Below are 20,532 nucleotides of genomic sequence, written 5' to 3'. Positions count from 1 at the left end.
GAATTTCGAAAAGATTTAATTCTCGATTCCTCTCACTTCTCTCCTACATTACCTGCAGGATCTCATCCACTGCTGCATCATCGGTCACACAGCAGCACATGTAGACTCACACTTACCAGCAGTTGTGATCTTCTGTGATCGAGTAGGTTCTGTGACTCCTGATGTTGGCACTCCAGGAAGTCCGCCCTGAGACCTGGTGGTATGTAGGCCTGGGGCACCTGTTGTGTGGTCACCATGGATACCTGGTCTCCCTGTAGAGCTGGTCTGGTTTTGCAGACCTGGAAAGCCTCTTGTTGGAGCTGTACCTAAAAACGATGAAGAAAATAAAACCCACATGAGCTAAACTGACAATGAGAAATGAGAAAGTGAGCGTGGGTGCAGGAAGGGCCTTCATAGTTTTTTGTTTACTGCTGACTTTTGAAAGCTAAAGAGAGCAGAAAAATCAAAGTTGTCCGTACCACAGCCGATCTCATCAGAATGATCCTTGCAGTCTGTTCGACCATCACAAAGCAAAGACACAGAGATGCACTCGTCACTGTGCTGGCAGAAAAACTGACCAGGTTCACAGCGCTGCACAGTCACTTTCCCACCACCAGAGGGAGATGTTGTCACACTGCTGGGAGTCACCAGCTCATCTGCAAAAGCAGAAGAGGAGAAACAGTATAACCTGGTGAGAGAAGGTTGTACAGCCAACATTAGGAATAATTATCATAATTTGGTTTATGTCCTGACCTCCTCGGCAGCCGAGGATCTCCACGCGCAGGTAAAACGTGTGCCTGTACTCTGTAGGCATGATGCGCACGTAGCGAGCTCTGACCAGCCGACCGAGCCAGCGGGTCACAGGGGTCCTGCCCACCATCCGTACCTCAAACACCTGCACAGCAACAGAGAAGACACTTTACCCTGACGCTGGGTTTTTCAACCATAGAGGATAACATCAGTTACACCTATGACAACATATAAAAATATGTAATCATGTTTTACAGTGTTGAAATTATAATTAATGGTACTGTTTAAATGTGTTAAGCATACCTTAGCGGGGCCATCGGGCTTCCCATTCTCAGTAAAGTCTGTGAAAAGGCTGCTGTGCAGGGCAAACGCCAGGCGGTATTTGGTGAGGTAACCCCACATTCGCTCAGTGCCCTGTGTCACCACGCCTGACACCCACATGGGCTCCAAGAAATCCACCTGAAAATACGGCTGAGGGTCTGTAGGTAACGGGCTCCAACCGGGCTCCATCACCTGGCTGTGAGCACAAAAGAAGATGATAGGACATGGAGATGACCTCTCTTTTGTCATCTCCCCTTCAAGCATTAACAAGAACTTGAAAGTTTACTATGTGCTAACACTGAAAGACAGAAGTTTGATCTGTTTTAGGCTTGACAAGCGTCTCACATGTTTGGGACTATATTCAGCCGCCCGGCATCGGCAGGGTTGTTCTCCCGATGGGAGGACGAGGTGAGCTGACCGTAATGAATTCTCCCATCCTCTAGTCCAAGCGGAGAGGAGCAGATACCTGTGATTGTGATAAAACCACGACAGACCCAGTGATGTTTGCATGCTTTGCAGCATCTTTATTAACGGTTGCTGTACACTTAAACACCTCGGCTGCAGCTCACAGACGGACACATACCAACAACAACAACAACTAATGACAACAGCACAGCCTTTTACAGTGCCGAGGCGTGATTGCAGATGCTGTGCAGGTGCGTCCATCTCACCTGCAGCAGCATCGCAGACAACGCCTCGCCACAGTGATATATGATGATCCTTACATTCATTCAACGTAGCCTTCATAAGAAATGAAGAAAAAAAAAATCACACAGCTGAAAACAAAGCTCACCGTGATATCCCGGGCCACCGTCCTGCAGATACAAGATCAGAGTATAAAGCACTGTTTTCTGTTCATGCTGTATGTACGTATATTAACATCTCAAATCCAAATGCAAATAATGGGACTTAAATGAATGCACTGGCTTACAGCAGGATGTGTGACAGCAGCCATAGATGGAGTCCTCAGCGGGGCAGGCGTGGGTGTGTACGGCCTGCACAGTAGTGATCGTATTGAAGAGCAATTAAAAACAACTGTAAGCTTCTACGTTAAACAAAAAAGATCCTTGTCCTCATGTCTTACTGGGCGGTAATGTTGTCATGAGGGTGGCATCCACTTTCATCCTCTCCTCTGGGACAGTGGGGATTTCCATCACAACGCTTCCATGCCTCGATGCAGCCCCCTGGTGGGGGGCAGGAGAACTGACCAGCAGGGCAGCTACGTGGACTGGTGGCTGTAGTGGAAGGTTGCGTACCTGCACACAGTGAGTAGTTGTGCTCAGTAAGAACGTCTATGTTTATTATAAAATATTAAAGAGCAAACTTTGAGCTGTTGTGTGGACAGCTCACCGCAGTGGGTCTCGTCCGAACCGTCCCCGCAATCATTGACGCCATCGCAGACTACACCCAGAGGACCTGCTGGCACGCAGCGACCGTTCTCACATTGGAACTCTTTCTCTCTGCAGCCACCTGCTGGGGAGACTGGTGAGGGAGGACTGGGTGATGTTAACCAGCGAGAACCTGGTGATGAAAGTAAAGCCTGCATTTTAGAATCGCGCACACACACAAAAACCCAGTATGTAAGACCAGCATCCTTTCCACCAACCATCGCCACAGCCCATGATCTCAAGGCGAAGATAGATGCCATTCTGGAAGTCATGGGGCAAAAGGCGGACAAACTGAGCCGACACAATCCTGTCCAGTCTGCTCTCTGTCACTCCTCGATCATCATGATTACCAAGAAAAACCTGGGAGGAGAACAATCATTAAGAAAAATAATAAAGCCTTTAAAGTAAAGCGCTTTGGTTTGCTGCTGCACCTTGGCTCTGGGTGGGGCATCAGTGACGAGCTCCTTGTAAGTGTACCACTGATTTCCATCCTGGCTGAACTGGAGGAAGAAGCTGGACACAAATGTGCCAAACGCACCTCCACCCTGGGTCAACACACCTGTAGGATAGCACAGCAACAAAACTAAGTGCACAAAACACTGAAGCAGCATGTACTGCATGTAAACTGTACGCCTGTTTACCAGTGATGTTGTATGGCTTTAGCAGGTCTATCTGTATGTAGGGACTCTGTGCGTTGCCGGTGTAGCTGTCAGGCCTCCGCTGTGGTAGGTCCTTATACTCCTCTGGTTCTGGACTCCAGCCCTGCAGGAAGAATTTTAAGGTTGTTATCAATGAATACTCAACACAAAGCAGAACCGAGGCATACGGGACTAATTTTACAGGCATTTATTCATAAAATATCACTAAATAGCATCATTTGTAATTTATGAGAAGTCTAAGGAAAATAGAGGATGATGGTTGACATGCTCAGGGGTCTGATTACGTGTGGAGTACCTGGAGGTCACTGCGAGGGTCCCACGCATGCAGACGAGCTGCATCAGGGAGGTGACCGGCCTGCTGTGAAGAGGCACTGAAACTTGAGGCAGGAAGAGACTGGACACCCAGGGGAGACCAACATTCCTCTAAACAGGAACAAGGATTTAAAACAATTTGCATGATTTAAAACAGATGCACCTCAGATTATAAAGACTTTTTTTAATGCTCCCACTTCACCAACTTGTTTGTGAGATTGTCCAGGTATAACAATGTAAGCTTAGAGTTTCCATTAAAGTTTATGGGTTACAACTGTATAGCAATATATTTCAATACAGTTAAGCCAATGACATGAGTGAAAGCAGCAGTGATCTAGCAGAAGCAGACACCTGTTTCTGGTGTGATTTAACAAAGCGCTTAGTTTTCCTCTTCATAACAACTGTGCTGTGGGGGATAAATGCTATTTAAGTACTGGTCAGGGTTAGAGGCAGGCGATGGCTGGTAGAGCAGTGCCATACTGCAGATTTGGTATGGATGCAACACAGAAGAACAGGGATACCAATAATGATACCAATACTTTTAACTTATAAAGGCATCTTATGTAGGAAAGAATAATGTATCATGACTTATGAGATAAATCTTCATCAAATTCTGAATAAAATTTGAAACTATGTAAATTACATACAGAACAAAGTATCAGTCCCATTGTGTTAGCATGGAGCTGATACCAGCGTTAATGCTGTTAGTCTGCCCACCTCTGCTGGAAGGTATTGTGAGACCTGATACGTCTGCTATGTGTCATCTACACTAGTTGAAGTCACTGAGATGTAGGGTTGCCAACCGTCCCTTAAAAAACGGAATCGTCCCGTATTTAGAAACAAAAGTACACGTCCCGTATTGAGCTAATAAGGGACGCACTTTGTCCCGTAATACAGTGAGAATCAAAAGTAGTCTATAAATGTTGATGGAATTAAGGCTTTGTTTGAAAACATAATTCCCAGCCCCTCTCCTGCTTTGTGACCAATGAGCTGACAGCACACTTATGACAATTCGAGTATGACAATTCAGATTACCGCTTATCTCATTGGTCGAGGAAAGGTCGCTTACGGAGAAAATACCGGAAGACAACAGATGACCACAACAAGAAGCATGGCCAACAGGGAAACAAACGCCGACACTGCGGTGCAAGTCTCGGACGACAGTACACCTAAAGCTGGGCAGACACTGTGCGATTTTTTCAGTCGCGTTATTCAGCTCCTGCTCAAACTGCACGATTGACTCGCAGAGGTTATAAGTTGGTAGGTCACGATGCAGGGTCTCACACTATACCGCCCGATGCTCTGATGCGACCTGAGTGCTCACACTGTGCCTCCATAAAATGAAGGTTATAACAGAAAATCTGTCGCTCACTCTCCCTCTCTGTCTTTCACTCACACAGACACGCACACCACCACCATCAACTTTGCTAAATTGCTAATGAAAAACATTGATCAGGCAGCTGTGATTGAGCAGCAGTGTAAATCCAACTATTTTCACGGTTGTTGTGGTCGTGATAATTTTGTGAGGCCACATCGAAAAGGCTCGGATGAGCTTTCCAAAGTTCTACAAGTTGTGCCTCCATCGCTTGTGTCCAGATCACACGCTGCACAGCCGTGCTGCTCCGTCTTTTTCACCGACGTTTACGTGTTTGCGCGTGAGCAGTGTGAGCGGCTGCGGTGACACCCTCACGAGCGATTGATGATCGGGAGCTGGTCGTGAGGTGTTAATCGCTTCTCGTTACCCCACGTATACTACACGATGAAGGCCAAAATCGGGCCGATCACCAAATCGGTCGCACGACTCAAAAATCGGCTCAAAATGGGCCAAAAATCGCACAGTGTGAGCCCAGCATTAGACCAGCAATGTTTGTTCCCCTCAGAGAAAGAAAAAAAAGGCTGCAAAAGTACAGGGAGGAATGGGAAAAGGAAAACTCCTGCCTGGAAAAGTGCACGATAACACCTATAAAGCGCACTGCACTGTGTGCCGGTGCACTTTTTCCATAGGCATGCTTCTAATGGTGGGTACATAAAGAACATGAGGGGCGTGAAAGCTCGGGGAACCCTTAACCAATTTTCTGTCCACCAGGGCCCTGTTTCAGAAAGCCGGTTTAGAAAACTCAGAGTTAAAAATGATACTCAGGGTTGAGTAACCCCGAACTGTCCAACTCGGAATATTCGGTTTCAGAAAGGCTGATAACAATTAGTTCAATCAACCCGGAGTTGCTTTAACCCCAAGTTAAGCGCGCGCATAAAGCCCTGATTAGTGGAGCACAGATTAAGCGAGTCACCATGGAGACGGACGAAATTTTCCGGAAAAAAAGTAACACAGCCTCAGCTGCAAAAGAAAGGGAGCATGCATGGCAAAACATAGCCGACAGAGTCAATGCGTGAGTGTTAATTTAAACATTGATCTAGGGATTTCCACCCATTTAACACGTTATTTTATTATATTTCATTTTATTTTTTATTTTATACATTTTATTTTGTGATGTGATGTGAGCGCAGGTGCAACCCAACAGGCCCCAAACGTTCCTGGCAGCAAGTAAAAATGAAATATAAAAATATAGTCCAAACAGGTGTAATTGTATTATGAGCCATAGTGCTTGGTCTGTTTGTCCTATGTAAATCAATTGCAGTTAGAGGCTACATTATTTTTCTTTCTGTAAGCACTTATTGAAATTATCTGAGCACATTACAAGTACATATTTGCTTACTCTGTATGCTCAAATGTGACCCGTTATAGCCAACAGAAAAAAAGCGGAGGCCCGAAAAACAGGTGGGGGTCCTCCACCACCACCACTCACAGAGGCTGAGCAGTTGGCCCTCAGCCAAAACAGTGGGCGCCCTGTGGCTGAAGGCATCTCTGCGGGGACATCCTCTGAGTCAATAACCCCGCAAGACACAAGTGCCTACATAAGAGGTTAATTACTATACTCCATTACTATAATGAAATAATTTGTTAGTTTGAAATGCTACAGGGAACTATGTACCTGTACATTAATGCTGTGGAAAGACTTCCTGCTCACATAGTCTCCTTCATTTACTGAAGGAGCAATGATTGGAATGTGAGTGCCATCTATACAGCCAATCACGCCTGGGAACCCTGAAAATAAATGTAAAATCTAAGTAGTAGTTCAAGTATCACCACATCATGAATTAGGTTTTGTTCATCCTGATACCTGCAATTTTGTGGAATCCCTCTTTGATAAATCGTGTGGGTCTATGACCGGGGAACACCACAAACGAGTACAGGAGACGTTTCAGTGCAACTGTAACATTCCTGACTGCCCGACAGACGGTAGCCTTGGAAACGTGCTCAGCGTCACCAGTATTATACAGAAAGCTCCCGTTTGCAAAAAAACGAAGTGCAATACAAATAATATGCACAGAACTGAGAGAAAGTCCGCGCATGTCTCACATGAGCAATATAAGGCCTGAGGATGTTATTCAAATAAATTATAGATTGTGCTGACAAACGGTAACGTTCAGAGAGAAAATCATCAGGAAATGATAAAATGTCCAAACGCGCTCTAATCACTCGCTCCCGGCGGAGAGCTCTGCGGAGAATTTGGGCTTCAACATGTACTGGCTCTTCAAGGAAGGGGCACGCCATGTCTGACACTTCCTACAGTCAGGTTTCCGACAAAGAGGCGGAGACAGTCAGGGTTAGTTGAAGTAAACCTGCTAGGGGGCAGGTTAGCTTCACGGAGTGTGTCGTCATAGTAACTCACTCAGAATTAATCTAAACTCGCTTTGTGAAACCGAAAACCCAGAGTTTTCGTTAACTCAGGGTATACTTACTCAGAGTTTGCACTAAACCGGCTTTCTGAAACAGGGCCCAGGCCACGGCAGAAGCAGATATGGTATGTAAACACTGGTTTGTTTGTTTTTAAACCCTCTGGTTAAGGTTAATATGGGCATGTGCAGTGAATATCAGCGCTATTTGGCCAGAAGTGTGATAATATAATTTATTTTGTGTAATAAACAACTGCAAGGATAGATGATTATAACAAATAGATGACTAATACATAAAAGTAATACATAGATGAATAATGATGATGAGTTATGATGCGTAATCATGGGAACAAGTGGGTTTACAAACGGCAGCAGCTGATTAGCATTAGAAAAGCTGAAATAATAGCTCAACTGAAGCCAATTGTACTAAAAGCACTATATGTGCACTGTTACAAGAATGTTTTTCGTTCTATTGTTTTCTATTAATTTATATAATTTTAAGTTAAGCAGGACAGAGTTCTTTTAAAGAAAGATTTACTTATATTCTCAAAAGTTAAGCATGACAGGCTTCTGTTTAACAAAGAGACCTGTTTTATTGTGTTAATGTTGTCATTTTGAGCTAAAAATAAATGGCTAAATGATCATTTGTTTCCCATATGGTCATATCACAAAGAATATACATCTACTTAAATCAAATTCAAGTCAAATGGTTAAAAAAATAATTTCACACACAAAAAAAAGAGCTACAAAATTCACCACACTGGGAAGGGTGAAGACAACTGGGTTGCCCGGCCCTGGCCACGAGGTGTCCCTTATTTATCTTTCAGGGAGTTGGCAACCCTACTGAGATGAAACTGTAGTGTTTGCAGAACTGGTCCTTTGGCAATACCTAATAAAATGACCTAACAAATAATGTGAACTTCTGAGACTGTTCAACATGTTTGTGCTCCAGTTTTGTTGACTGAGGCTCGTTACAAAGGTATGTGTCTGCTTGCTAACCAATGTAGCTTTAGCTGATAACTTAGCATCACCTCCTAACTGGTAATTACTTCAGACTCCAAGGGAGTAACATGGGAATGTTGGATCCACAGCCAGTGGGTGAAAAAATGATAGCAGCACTCATCATTTATATAAAATCTGGTGGCTTAAATGTTTCACTTTTATTTCAGGTCACACATACTGTTGGTACTGAGTTTGCAAAAGCTAACATGTTTGTCTTCTAAGAGGTGTAAAAAAAATGTCTCATGGGTGGCCTCTGCTGAGCCTCTGGTTGAACTGCAGACCATTTCTGAACAACATTAATAATAGTAAGTAAACTGGCTCTCCTGGATCGTCTCAGGATCGACCTTTAAATATCTAACAATAGGTATAAGAAGGCACCTACCTCCAGGAGGAAGAGGGTATGTGGGAATCAGGGGTGTAGTGACCTGTGCTGGCTTGGAGGTCACAGTGACAGGACCAATTGTTGTAAGTATTGTGTCATTTTCACCTAGCAGGTGTAGAATACAAACATTGGTAAGAGAATATTCATTAATACAAGATTTTCTACCATAAACAAGAGACAGTCGTCTAAGTAATGCAATTTTATTGTTGGCCAAATGTTGACTTACAGGTCCTTGAGCACATGATGTTTCTCAAAGGGTCCCAACTTCATCTTAATGTCATTTTTTTAACTTATGTTTGGCCATTATTTGTTACCAGTCCAATTATAGCACTTACCCAGAATGCAACACTATAAACTGACAAATTGATTCTGCACAGAGCACTCGTTCAGTTTTCAACTCCATTTAATATAAATTAAAAAATAAAATCTGGGGGATGATTTTCTGACTCATAAACTGCTGCACTCTGTTGTGCTGCTTCCCAACATCTTATCACACCATCGATGGTCTTTGTCACGTTTCTTGAACAGTTCCACTGATCTTTAAAAATCATTTTTACAACATTTCTGTGTGGTTGATTGTGTCAGGAGTGAAGTTTTTATTTTAATAAAAAGAAATAAAAAATAATGCCCTCCCTCCAAACACCACAAGTGAGATTACGGCATGTAACATTTATCATTATTAGTCCCTACGTCATCTGACATTTGGATGTTACATTAGTGAGTATGGAGGGCAGTTCCTCGTGTTTAAGTTCAACCACCATTAAAGTGGAAAGAACTTAATCAGCGTAAACAGGAGAACAACTGTTCAGATTTTACCTTGGCAGTAACAACACCTGTCTCCCTCTCCAGGCACCAGACTTTGGCCCTGCACAAACAAAAAGCATTCACCTCAGTCGCACGTGTGCTCGAGTTGCTACGACACACAGCTACGTGGAGGCAGGAAAAGGTTGCAGAGGCAGGAGATGATTACATGGAATAAGATACAAAGACACATGTACACACAGTCACATACACAAATGTGCCAATGTACTCCATTATAGTTCCACAAAACATGGACACAAACTTAAGAAGAACATTGGTTACACTATCAGTAAAGTCTGTAAACGACACTAAAGTGGCGACAGGTGAACAACATTTAAAACATAACAATAAGACTAATGTGTCACTGATAAAAACTAGAAATACTTTTAGAAGCTTTTGCCAACTAAAATGAACAAAAGCCACACACATCCTCTCACCTCAGGGCAGCCAGTGGCAGCGTATGGACAGTAGGGGGAGCACTGCACTGTGAGGTTGGGAAGACAGCGGCATAGCTGACACTGGTCTGACCACCATCTGTCGCCCACTGTGTGGGACTGACCGTGATACTCACACTCCTCACAGGGGGCTGTCTGACACCTGTGCGCACACACACACACACACACACCGACAGTGGGTGTTGTAATACAGTGTTAGACACAAAGACGAATAGACATTTTCTTTCAAAGAAACCCAGCAGAGATGTTGGTGGATGGACGTCATTCTTCGATCATGTTTTCTAACCACAAAGCCAGAGCTGATAGAAAATACTTTCTCACAGCAGGGGAGAAATGCTTGGCACACGGTTGGATTCCCATATATAGGTAGACATTTCCATTCTTGGATCAGGGTACACAATATTTTAGCTGCTACTTTTATAACGATCACGACTTGCACCTGTGCTAATGCGCCAGCACATTACAGAGTAACTGACATTGCACATTATTCCCACATTAATCATCTTTTCTTACTTAACATAATCATAAACAGCTGGTGGATTGCTCCACTCTGCCAATACTACGAAGTGAGGAAACCAGACAGAAAGCAAACACTGGACTTTCATCCATGACACCCGTTTTTTGAATTCATCTTAAAGAACTTTGAAAAGGTTACATGTATCTAGCTGATTGGTGGATGACCTCATGAGCTACACACGCAGTCGAGTAAACTAAATACATTTTATTTTAAGCGCATGACTACTTTTTGGGCATTAAGTGGTGATTAGTGCCTATCAAAACCTCTTCATCAAAATATTTATAATGCTTGATAACACATCTGCTGAGCTCACGTTGAAGAATGATAAATTCTCACAGAGGCGCACGTCAGACGATTGCAATCCCACGGAGAGTGACCATGTTTGGAAAAGGTCCGAGTGCTGAAAGTCTTGAAAAAGTACACAGTTTCTAACCAATGAAAGCAGGAGGAGACTTACCGGCGAGCCTTCCTGTAAATTCCTCTGCATGTTCTACCATCTCCATGTTTGGGGGGGTTGTTTGGGCTGCGGAAGGACCACTGAACGCTCTGCACACCACACGGCCCCAAGCACTCTCCCCACTCAGACCATGATGACCATCCACAGTGGACTACAAGTGTGACAAAACAGATTCCTCAGACTTTACAGCAGTCTGTGTGTGTACGCGTCAGCTGTGGATTTGACTACAGCGACTCACTTGAGCAGTCAGGATTGGGCTGACACCTCTGCGGCCTTCCTCTCTCGCACACACAAACCTCACAGTCCACTTTGATCTGCTGGCCCGGCCAGTAGCGCACACCCGCCACCTCACACACACACTCCTCTGGTGACACACACTGCTGTGTGTGGCTCATCACCTGCTCCTCTGGACACCAGCATCCTAAAAGTATTGATATGTTAGTGAGAGAAAAGCTTGTGATTGAAATCTAAACTGGTGAAGAAGCCACATTTTATTTATCACACAGGACATTCCACACGTGTCCTGGGATGCACCGACCTGAGAAGCAGGGTGCGCTGGGATCACAGGTGGACTCACTGCTGATGTGGCCACAGGACAATGGGCAGGGAGCACAGCTGTGGCTAACCAAGCCTGTGGGACAGCTGGTGTTGTCACATCCATCATTCAGACATGGTTCTACAGTGAGGCACAGAGACAGAGCAGGAAGTCCTACTGTAAGAAAAGCTGTGTAACTAAATTCTCGTACATTATCTGTTTCTTAACGCAGGTTAAAGTAACGAGGGTAAACACGCTGGTATAAAACTGGTATAAAAAATGAATTCAGAAAATCTCTTCATTTTAAAACCGGACGTGGTGCAGTATTTTATCTTTACTGATAACTGAATCTGAATCTGCTTTACTGAATTACTTTTATAATAAGTAATAAAACAATAATCTTAAACAAAATATTTGATTTTTGTTCAATAAAACATTCATCTTTACAAACAGCTTACTGGTCTCCATGGACAGATTAGATGGTCCTGGGAGCTGGGAACAGTCCTGTCCTCCGTAGAGAGGAGGTGTGCATGCTCTGGTCCTGACCTGAACTCCACCACAACCACTGGAACAGTTTGACCAGCTCCCCCATGGCAGCCATCGACCATCAACTGTAGAGAAGACGAGTCAGACTTTTTGTCATGTGTGCGTCTCTGACTTCTTCCTTTAGGCTTCAATTTTTTTGTCAGTTTTTCTTCCAGCATTCTATAAAAAATAAACCCTCTTGTTCCAAAATTATAAAAATCTCACGTTTCCTGAAAGCATTCCCAAACATGTGTTTGGGACATACACAGTTTCTGTCTATGTCCTTACCAGGACAGGTGGTATTGAAACACTCCTGCCTCTGGATGTCCTGACCCCGGCAGTGGTGCAGCGGGTCCCCTGGAGGGCATGATCTCTCCCGGCTCATAAAACCCGTCCCACAGGTGGTGCTGCAAGGACTCCAAGGGCCCCAGGAGCTCCAGGTTTTACAGCCCTGCTCGTCTGTGGGGCCTCCGAGCGACCCTAATGAGGAGTCTGGGCAGTCTGGAACACCATTACACACCTAAAAACAGAGCAGGCTCACTGAACATGAAGCTTTTCATTTTCTTTATTCCTTCCTTGAAAACATAACTGACTTAGTTTTAGTATAATTAACGGAGAGAAACAGATGCAGTGTACTTTCATATGTGGGCCTGCAAATAAACTCAGATTCCAAGATTGAATGATGCAGTCACGCAATAGAAAATAAAGTAGAACCTCAGTAGTAACGCAACTGAAACTTCTCCCAACTTTCTGGTGTAAAATAAGGACTTCTATCCCTTCGTTGCCTGTTCAGCCACACATCGTTAAGTAAACACATTACATGTTGTAGACAACATGATACTTCAAGTGAGTGAAAAACCTACTAAATATTATGTAGATAAGATAAACGACTACGAGTAAACGAACACTTGTATATTCTCCCTCAGAGGAAGTAAAATACTCATGACAAGCATCTGGCTCGTTCTGTGGAGAAGTGAGCAAGGGAGGGCTGAAGATGGGCGCTAACTTGCGCTATCCGAGTGTGTTTACTGATGCTGTGAAGTGTAGCCCTGGGACTCTCTCTGACCTCACACCACATGGTTTATATCACTGTGTTATCAACAACTCCTCAAATTATACTAGATGAGATCTGAAGGCCTAAAAAAATTGAATGCTTGTGTTTTATGTCAAGATTGCTAACAAACTTGGAAATGTAGGTACTTGAACCACGGACACTAGTCGCTGCTACGGTATTTACCTGATCTTTATTACACTTTGACATTGATATGTCTCTGTGTATTATCCTTTACATTGTCGACGAGCCAACGTAGCTCATTTGTGATTGATGAGAGCAATGGTAAGGCCAGGACATGCTGCTGTTTTCGCCTGTTAGCTGCTGTTAGCTGCTGTTAGCTGCTATTAGCTCCTGTCAGCTGCTATTCTCCGCTGTTACCAAAACTGAATTTCAAGTGAATCTTTGAAGTGGGCAACTCACACTTAGCAAGTAAACTCATATGTGATGTGCAAATGCAGTAAAACTCATAGGAAAATTTCGGATGTACTTAAAAACTACAGACTTTTAGGACACTATAGTCTAATACAGGGGTCGGCAACCCTGGGCACGCGTGCCACAGCTGGCACACGAAGGGTTAACTGATGGCACGACCATAGCTGCACCGGGCCGATGGTGATTTTTCGTTTTTATGTACAGATGGTTTTGGGGTTTTTTTTTGTTTGTTTGTTTTTTTGTGTGTAAACAATGAAAGGTGGGGGATTGGCCAGATGCTGGCCAATAGTGGTGCAACGGATCAAAAATCTCACGGTTCGGATCGGATCACGGTTTTAAGTCACGGATCAGATCAATTTTCGGATCAGCAAAAAAAGAAAAAAGACAAAAATGTAACATTTAATTATTTACTTATTGAAGTATTTTTTGCCTGTTAAAAACATTCAACTCAAGACTCATTCCACGCAATTATTAAAAAAAAATTATGGTACAATATAGGGCAGTACAGTCTTTGTATCTACCACTCAATTCAATTCAATTGAATTTTATTTATAAAGCGCCAAATCACAACAACAGTCGCCTCAAGGCGCTTTATATTGTAAGGTAGACCCTACAATAGTACATACCGCTCATTACATCGCACTCTGCTGTGATATAATGAGTGGTCATGGTCACGTAGCTTTCCGTTGCCCTGGAGGTCCACCCATTTGTAGTAGTTAGGGCAACAGAAGATGCCTGGGACAGTTCAGCCACAACTTAAATCTTTTCCTGCTCATACATGCTTGGAACGATCTTGCCACTAAAGTGGACGCGAATGGGATATCATAGCGTGGCTCAAGCACGTTCATCATAGTTTAAACCCCTTGTTTTGCACAACAGAATACGGCCTCCCGTCTGCAGCTAAACACCCTAATAGCTTTTGTAATAGCTTTAGCCCGGTCGGACTGGGCAGCAAAGGGCTGCTTAAATACCGCAAACTCCTCTGCTCCTCCACTTGGACCGCTAGCGCTGGCCATAACTATCGCTTGACAGACCCACCACGCGCACCATACACATACTTTTTTTTCTTCTTTTTCGAATCTTCGGATCACGTGCGTACCGAACCGTGGAGTGGGATCGGTTCGGATTACGGATCAACCGTGATCCGTTGCACCACTACTGGCCAATGTGTAAAAATAACTCAGTTGTTTGGTGGTGGCTATGGCGGAGCTTCCACAGAGGCCAGCAGGTGGATGAGGGAAAGGGGAGGCAGGAGGAGGAGAGACCCGAGGCGGCCGATGGTCCGAATGTCAGGTGAACTGATCTTCAGGTAAGAAGTTATGACCTGCAGTCTATCTGGGTCAGATATAAACCAAGTTTAGGTGGAGTTTATTTTCGTTGTGCTGACTTTTTACAGTCAGTTACAATAACTCGTACTGCGTACTAGCTAGCATGACGGAGTTTCTATACAGCTGGGTGGGTGCTATGATGTTACTGATAGTAAACTTTATATTATTCATAAGGTTAGTTAGTAGAGTTGCCAACCGTCCCGTAAAAAACGGAATCGTCCCGTATTCAAAGAAAATATTACGCGTTTCGTATTGAGCTGAGAAGGAACACAATTTGTCCCGGACTTCAGCTAGAATGGAAAAAGACACAAAGCTGGAGTTATTCTGCGTCTTTACGCTGCACAGCTGCCTCTTCTTCTCTCATTCTCCCCCCTCCCTCTCCTGTTCATTAAACTGATCAATGATCAGCTGATCGGCTTTTCTCTCTTGTTTGTTTATCGCCCACTTTGTGCCAGAAAGAGGAAACCAGCGGATGTCGCGCTAAACAACATCAGCACGTTTAAGCTTGATCAGCTGTTGTTAGAATTTATTTAATATTAATTTCTAGTATCAGCTGATGTTTGCTGGAGCCACAGCTGTAAAAGCTGCTGGTCATGATATTGGTTTGGATATGTGGTGAGAGGGAAACATGAAGATGAAACCAGGAGATGTCCTTACTGAATCATCAGAGCTGAACAGGTGATGGAGAAACAGGTTTACCTTTTAGGTGACATGAATGAGTTGAAGGGAAGTTATGAACTGTTTCTGAGAGACAAATAACACCAGGATCCTTTTCTAAGTAGCTGACAGCTGGTAACTGTGCAGGGGCGGGTCTAGCAAAGTTTTACCAGGGGGGGATGGTAGGGCATTAACAGGCAAAGGGGGCACAAAGAAATACGTTTCTTTCTTATTCTAATTTAAAATGTCTAGCTTTTATTAAATAATTATCTGAATCTTACAACAAACGTTTTTATCTGATGTAAATGTATAGACATCATCTGACCATCTGCTTCAGGAGCTGTCCGCTCCGCGCAGCATCAGCACCACATAAATACACGGATACATCCGTGGACTCGAGACAGAATTCACAATGCTTTTTTGGGACTTGTATGGACCAATGTTTTCTTTTCTGATCAAACCAGAAAGCTTTAATGAGCAGCTGGATTTGTCTCGCATTAACTAGCTGGACACAGAGGACATCGAAATGCAGCTGATTGAACTGAAAAGCTCGACTCTGTGGGGGTCAAAGTTTGCAGAACTGTGAATGCAGCTGGAATCCACAGCTGTGCGTGTTCATGGAGCTTGCATTTTCACCTGTTGGACATCACTACCTGACAAGTTTAACTGTCTTCAGAACATTGCAGTATAATTCTATAAAGTTGTTCTATATAGTGTGTAACTGTTAATATAGAGCGTTATTAAATTTATTTCTAATGCAATCATATGGCACATTGACTTCTGAGGAAATTTTAGATGGCACTCATCATCAGAAAGGTTGCCGACCCCTGGTGTAATATTAGCTAGCATAGCGTTAGCTTATAACGTAGGAATTCTTAGGCTTGAGGTCAGGAGGAATAGGATGAGATGGAGATGAAGGAGAGAGTGTTGTGGTGGAAGAGGCAGATAAAGAGATGAGACAGAAAAAACTAGAAAGAGCAAATTGAAATATAAATGTAAAACTGTGTATTTGAAACAGATACTGGTCCTTTAAAAATGCAAATAACTTATAACTTATACTGCTGTATCAGATTTTTGTCTTCTATCCAAACCAGCAGGAAAGCACCAAAAGATTATCTTCATGTACTTGAACATTTCTGCAAAATATAGATGCCGTGTTGGGGCGGGGTTTAACTTACCACGTTAAAAGGGACACAGGTTCCATCCATACAGGTGAACTCAGAGCAGGTGACAGTGGTATTGCTGCCAGGAAGTGGTGGTGAGACAGTTTTATCTTAACAGAACAAAATGTCAAATATATTAATGACCATACAAGAGAACAGGGGAGTTAATACATTCAAACTTGTGTCCTTTTTAGTCCTGATGACATCTTTTAATGAAAGCCTGGCCGTGACTGCAGCATAGCGTCATCATGGTCACTCCTTTTCTCACTCCAGGCTTACCTGCCTTCTCTTTATCTAATGAGAACTCACCACACACCAACTCATCGTCGCCCCGTGGACAGTCTGGGACACCATTGCAGATCTGTGACATGTTCACACAGGTGCGGTTGTCACATGGGAAGCTGCCTAAACAGGGAGGTATCCGGGTAGAGCCTAGTAGACAGATGGTAGGACAAACTGCTCTTTTTGGCCTGATCATATTGACTCCAGGGTTTTATTCTTGATGCTTAGAACATATACAGTATATACATTAACATACCACAGTTGTCGATACTCTCATCTGACGCATCCCTGCAATGTGGGGTCCCATCACAGAGCTGCTGGTAGTCCACGCACTGGTCCCCACTGACACAAGGCACCTGGCCGGAGCCACACAGGGCGCCGCACTGCTGCTCATCACTGCCATCCATACAATCTGTTTCTCCATCACAGCGCCAGGCCTGAGGCACACACTGCCCAACAGTGGCACAGCTGAACTCATAAGACCTGCAAGCTGGAGAACCAAAAGGTATCAGAGACATTATATCTATGATATATGTATAAATAATATATATTTAACAGGTCCTGAATAGGATGGCAGTATCACAAATTAGATTAGCATTTCTTTCAAAGATGTTGATCCATTACTCTGTATTGAGGCAGTAGGATGATAGCTTTGTGTATGTGTATTAGAAATTTAATTCACAGGAAAAAAAGCTTTTGAATCCCAATTTTGTGGCAAATTTAAGAAACTGAAATGCTATTTTTGTGTCCTGGTGACCACTGAAGTTAAAATTGTACCTCTTACCACATTAATCAGAAAAGGACCTTCAAAATAACAGGGATGCGTCAGGTATTAGTCAGTTATAGGCCAAATGGCAAAAAATATTCCAGAAGAACCACAAAGGATGGAATGGGGTGGCTTTATAGAGCACTCTCCTAGTCTTACTGACCTCTCGGAAAACTTGAGACGTACATCTAATCACACATGCGTGCTGTACTCTATTCTGTACACATTAAGCACTTCATCTGCCTCATATCTACGGTCACTTTAGAATCATCTTTAGGATCATCTTTTAACTGGATAGAAAAAAAATGTCACACAAATGTATTTTTTTCTTTTTCTGTTAATTATTTGACAGTGCGTTTAAGGTTGTTTACATTGTAATGACAAAATAATGTAACAAGTGGTTTAACGAACAGCTTTCTTCACTGAGTAATAAGTACCATACTGCATTACTTTTAAAAATAATGAGTTATGTGTAACACAGGGCTTATTCTGAGAAATGTCCCAGCACAGCAGCGTCAAAGCAAAATGAAATGGTAACGCCCTGGGGAGTAGATCATCTTATCAAATACACAAAACTGGGAATTAGGCAAAAAAGCAAAAAGAAGAAAGACATATAGCAATGGTAGAAATGTCTAAGAATAACCTCTGACTAAGTGTTTATGTACTAGAAACATTTTTCCATAACCTTTAAATGACATTACCAGACGTTGGTGTGACAGGCAGGAGTGATGGTGTTGTGGTACTGGTGACGCAGTTGGTTCTGTTCTCGTCCTCCCTTCCTGAACAGTCAGTGGCTCCATCACACAGCTTAGTGATGGCAACACATGTACCATCACCACAGGCAAACTGGTCCGGAGCACAGGTCACTGCCACAAACACAGAACTGCTTAAACTGTGTAATCGGGAGTGTGTATGAGAAAATGTATTTAACTGTTAGTAGTTATTATATTAGTTAGTGGGGCTAAGACAGCTGGGATAGACTCCCCGGGGAGGAAGAGAATGGATAGATGGATGGATGAATGGATGGATGGTTATTATATTACTTTGGGGTTTTTTGTACCTTTACTTGGACAGACAGCCTCATCGATTCCAGAGGGACAGTCTTTGGTTCCATCACAGACTCTGTCTGTGGGGACGCACCGGTCTCCTCGACACTGAAACTCTCCTGGTGCGCACACACAGCTACAAAGACAGTCATATGAAATGTTCATGCAGATGAATGGTCGTAGTAAACACAAAAAGAAAACAAAATATTCTACTAACCATCTTATACGGTCCTTGTAAAACAGACTAAAAAGACTAGACCAGTGCAGAGCATCAAACCTCATAATACACACCCTCTCTCATCACTGAGGTCCCCACAGTCATCGTGGCCATCGCAGCGATGGAGGTACAGAATACATCGTCCCCCCGCACACAGGAACTCCCCTTCATCACAAACCACACCACAGTCTGGGCCGAGAAAAGTAAAGTTCATCATAATTCACAGTTATTGCTGTCATTAAATGTACAAAGAAAGTTGCTAACAGGACACAGTGCTTCACAAAGTATCTGACTTCATGGAATTTCATTTTAACAGTATGCTGCTGAGGCAAGTTTCTGATAGAGCGCATTTCTTGAAGAAAAGGGTTTTTTGATAGTTTACCTTGCTCATCAGATCCATCAGCAAAGCCACAGTCCAGCCATCCATCGCAAACACGGCTGGCTGGCAGACACTTTCCATTTGCACACTGAAATTCCTCAGGTGGGCATAGGGGCACAGGGGTGGCAGGTCCACAGAACTCCTCATCTGATTGGTCAGCACAGTCTGGGTGGCCATCACAACGCACAGCCAGGTTCAAACATGGTCCACTGCAGGGTTGGGGTTCATTTACTTAATTCTCTCCAGTGATTTTGTGGCAAAGAAAGACTGATTCTTTCAACATAACATAAACCTGACCAGGACATGTTAGCGCATACAAATCAGCTACTGCTAGCATAAACGGCTTTGCTCAGTGTGATTGGATGAAGCGTCTGAGGGTGTGTCTCACAGTAAGAAAAAGATGTGCTTTGGAGCAAATTGGAACAAAAGAAAAGTCAGCAGTGCAGTTTGGTCATATGTATGCAAAATGTTGTTATTTAGAAGGTGTAAGCTACCCCACAGCAGTTAGCATTCAAAATGAATAAATCATGAAAACAAAAATAAATGTCTTCTGCCTGGCACATGGAGAACTGGAGGCTAAAGAGGTTCAAGCTCTGGTAAAACTTTACACAACAACAGACATGTTTGAGCCTTCATACACACAGGAAATTAATATTTTTAATAAAGTGAAGTTAATTTGGACTCACCTCGGTGTGCTGGTACAGCGGAATTGGTCCGGGGAGCAGGTGGACGGACAGATCTCATCTGAACCGTCACCACAGTCGTCTTCATTGTCACACACCCACTGGGAGGGGATGCAGCGTCCCCCAGCACAGGTAAACTCTGACTCCAGACAGGGAGGGGAGGGAGGAGGGCAAGCCACACCGTCACACTTCCAAACACCCTCCTCACAGGAGCTGAACACACAAAGGCAAAAAGTTTTTATGGACAGCTTATTTACCAAAGACAAAAACAAAGAAAACTCATTTATAAATGTTCAGAAAGACTGACCAGTTCTGGCAGTGTTGAGTGACAGCAGCTCCAGCTGGAAACAAGGAGCCATCCCACTCACACGGACACTGGCTGGGAACTACACAGCTGTCGCCTGTTTCATAAAAAGCATACCGACAAAGAACGTAAAGATGGCAGTGGGTCGTTGGGGGTTAGACTGAGTCAGCACACCCCAAAAAGGGCAGATGGGAGCAGAAATCCAAAACAGTTGCAGCTACTTAATTTTAGTGGTACGACGTAGCTGGTTTCAAATACTCTGATCTGGTGAATAAGCAAAAATATTACTCGGTGTAAGAGTAGTTTTTACACATGTTTCTGTCAGCATGAACAGATCACGGCAGGATTAATATTTCAGCAGTGATGATAAACCTGGAATATGTATATAATCCCACTGGTTGTG

The 20,532-nt window shown here is 43.5% G+C and overlaps 1 protein-coding gene across 1 annotated transcript in view; it reads right to left on the bottom strand.

The window, feature by feature from the left end:
* sspo (SCO-spondin) overlaps positions 1 to 20,532 on the bottom strand; it is a 92,208-nt gene that overhangs the window by 50,546 nt on the left and 21,130 nt on the right. Inside the window, 30 exon segments of the mRNA XM_063483254.1 lie at positions 117 to 305; positions 459 to 635; positions 733 to 874; positions 1,033 to 1,246; positions 1,396 to 1,516; positions 1,844 to 1,865; positions 1,982 to 2,048; positions 2,129 to 2,306; positions 2,401 to 2,571; positions 2,657 to 2,798; positions 2,870 to 2,997; positions 3,080 to 3,200; positions 3,393 to 3,520; positions 8,529 to 8,633; positions 9,345 to 9,393; positions 9,767 to 9,926; positions 10,759 to 10,909; positions 10,997 to 11,179; positions 11,297 to 11,434; positions 11,752 to 11,904; positions 12,107 to 12,338; positions 16,468 to 16,562; positions 16,762 to 16,884; positions 16,991 to 17,224; positions 18,202 to 18,366; positions 18,561 to 18,682; positions 18,838 to 18,952; positions 19,146 to 19,351; positions 19,829 to 20,038; positions 20,133 to 20,226. Coding sequence (XP_063339324.1) covers positions 117 to 305; positions 459 to 635; positions 733 to 874; positions 1,033 to 1,246; positions 1,396 to 1,516; positions 1,844 to 1,865; positions 1,982 to 2,048; positions 2,129 to 2,306; positions 2,401 to 2,571; positions 2,657 to 2,798; positions 2,870 to 2,997; positions 3,080 to 3,200; positions 3,393 to 3,520; positions 8,529 to 8,633; positions 9,345 to 9,393; positions 9,767 to 9,926; positions 10,759 to 10,909; positions 10,997 to 11,179; positions 11,297 to 11,434; positions 11,752 to 11,904; positions 12,107 to 12,338; positions 16,468 to 16,562; positions 16,762 to 16,884; positions 16,991 to 17,224; positions 18,202 to 18,366; positions 18,561 to 18,682; positions 18,838 to 18,952; positions 19,146 to 19,351; positions 19,829 to 20,038; positions 20,133 to 20,226 — 4,335 coding nt within the window.

The sequence above is a fragment of the Pelmatolapia mariae genome, linkage group LG9 (genome assembly GCF_036321145.2).
Source record: "Pelmatolapia mariae isolate MD_Pm_ZW linkage group LG9, Pm_UMD_F_2, whole genome shotgun sequence".
Classification (NCBI taxonomy): Eukaryota; Metazoa; Chordata; class Actinopteri; order Cichliformes; family Cichlidae; genus Pelmatolapia; species Pelmatolapia mariae.
Note: the sequence above shows the minus strand (reverse complement) of the source record. Positions and strands in the feature narration are given on the sequence as shown.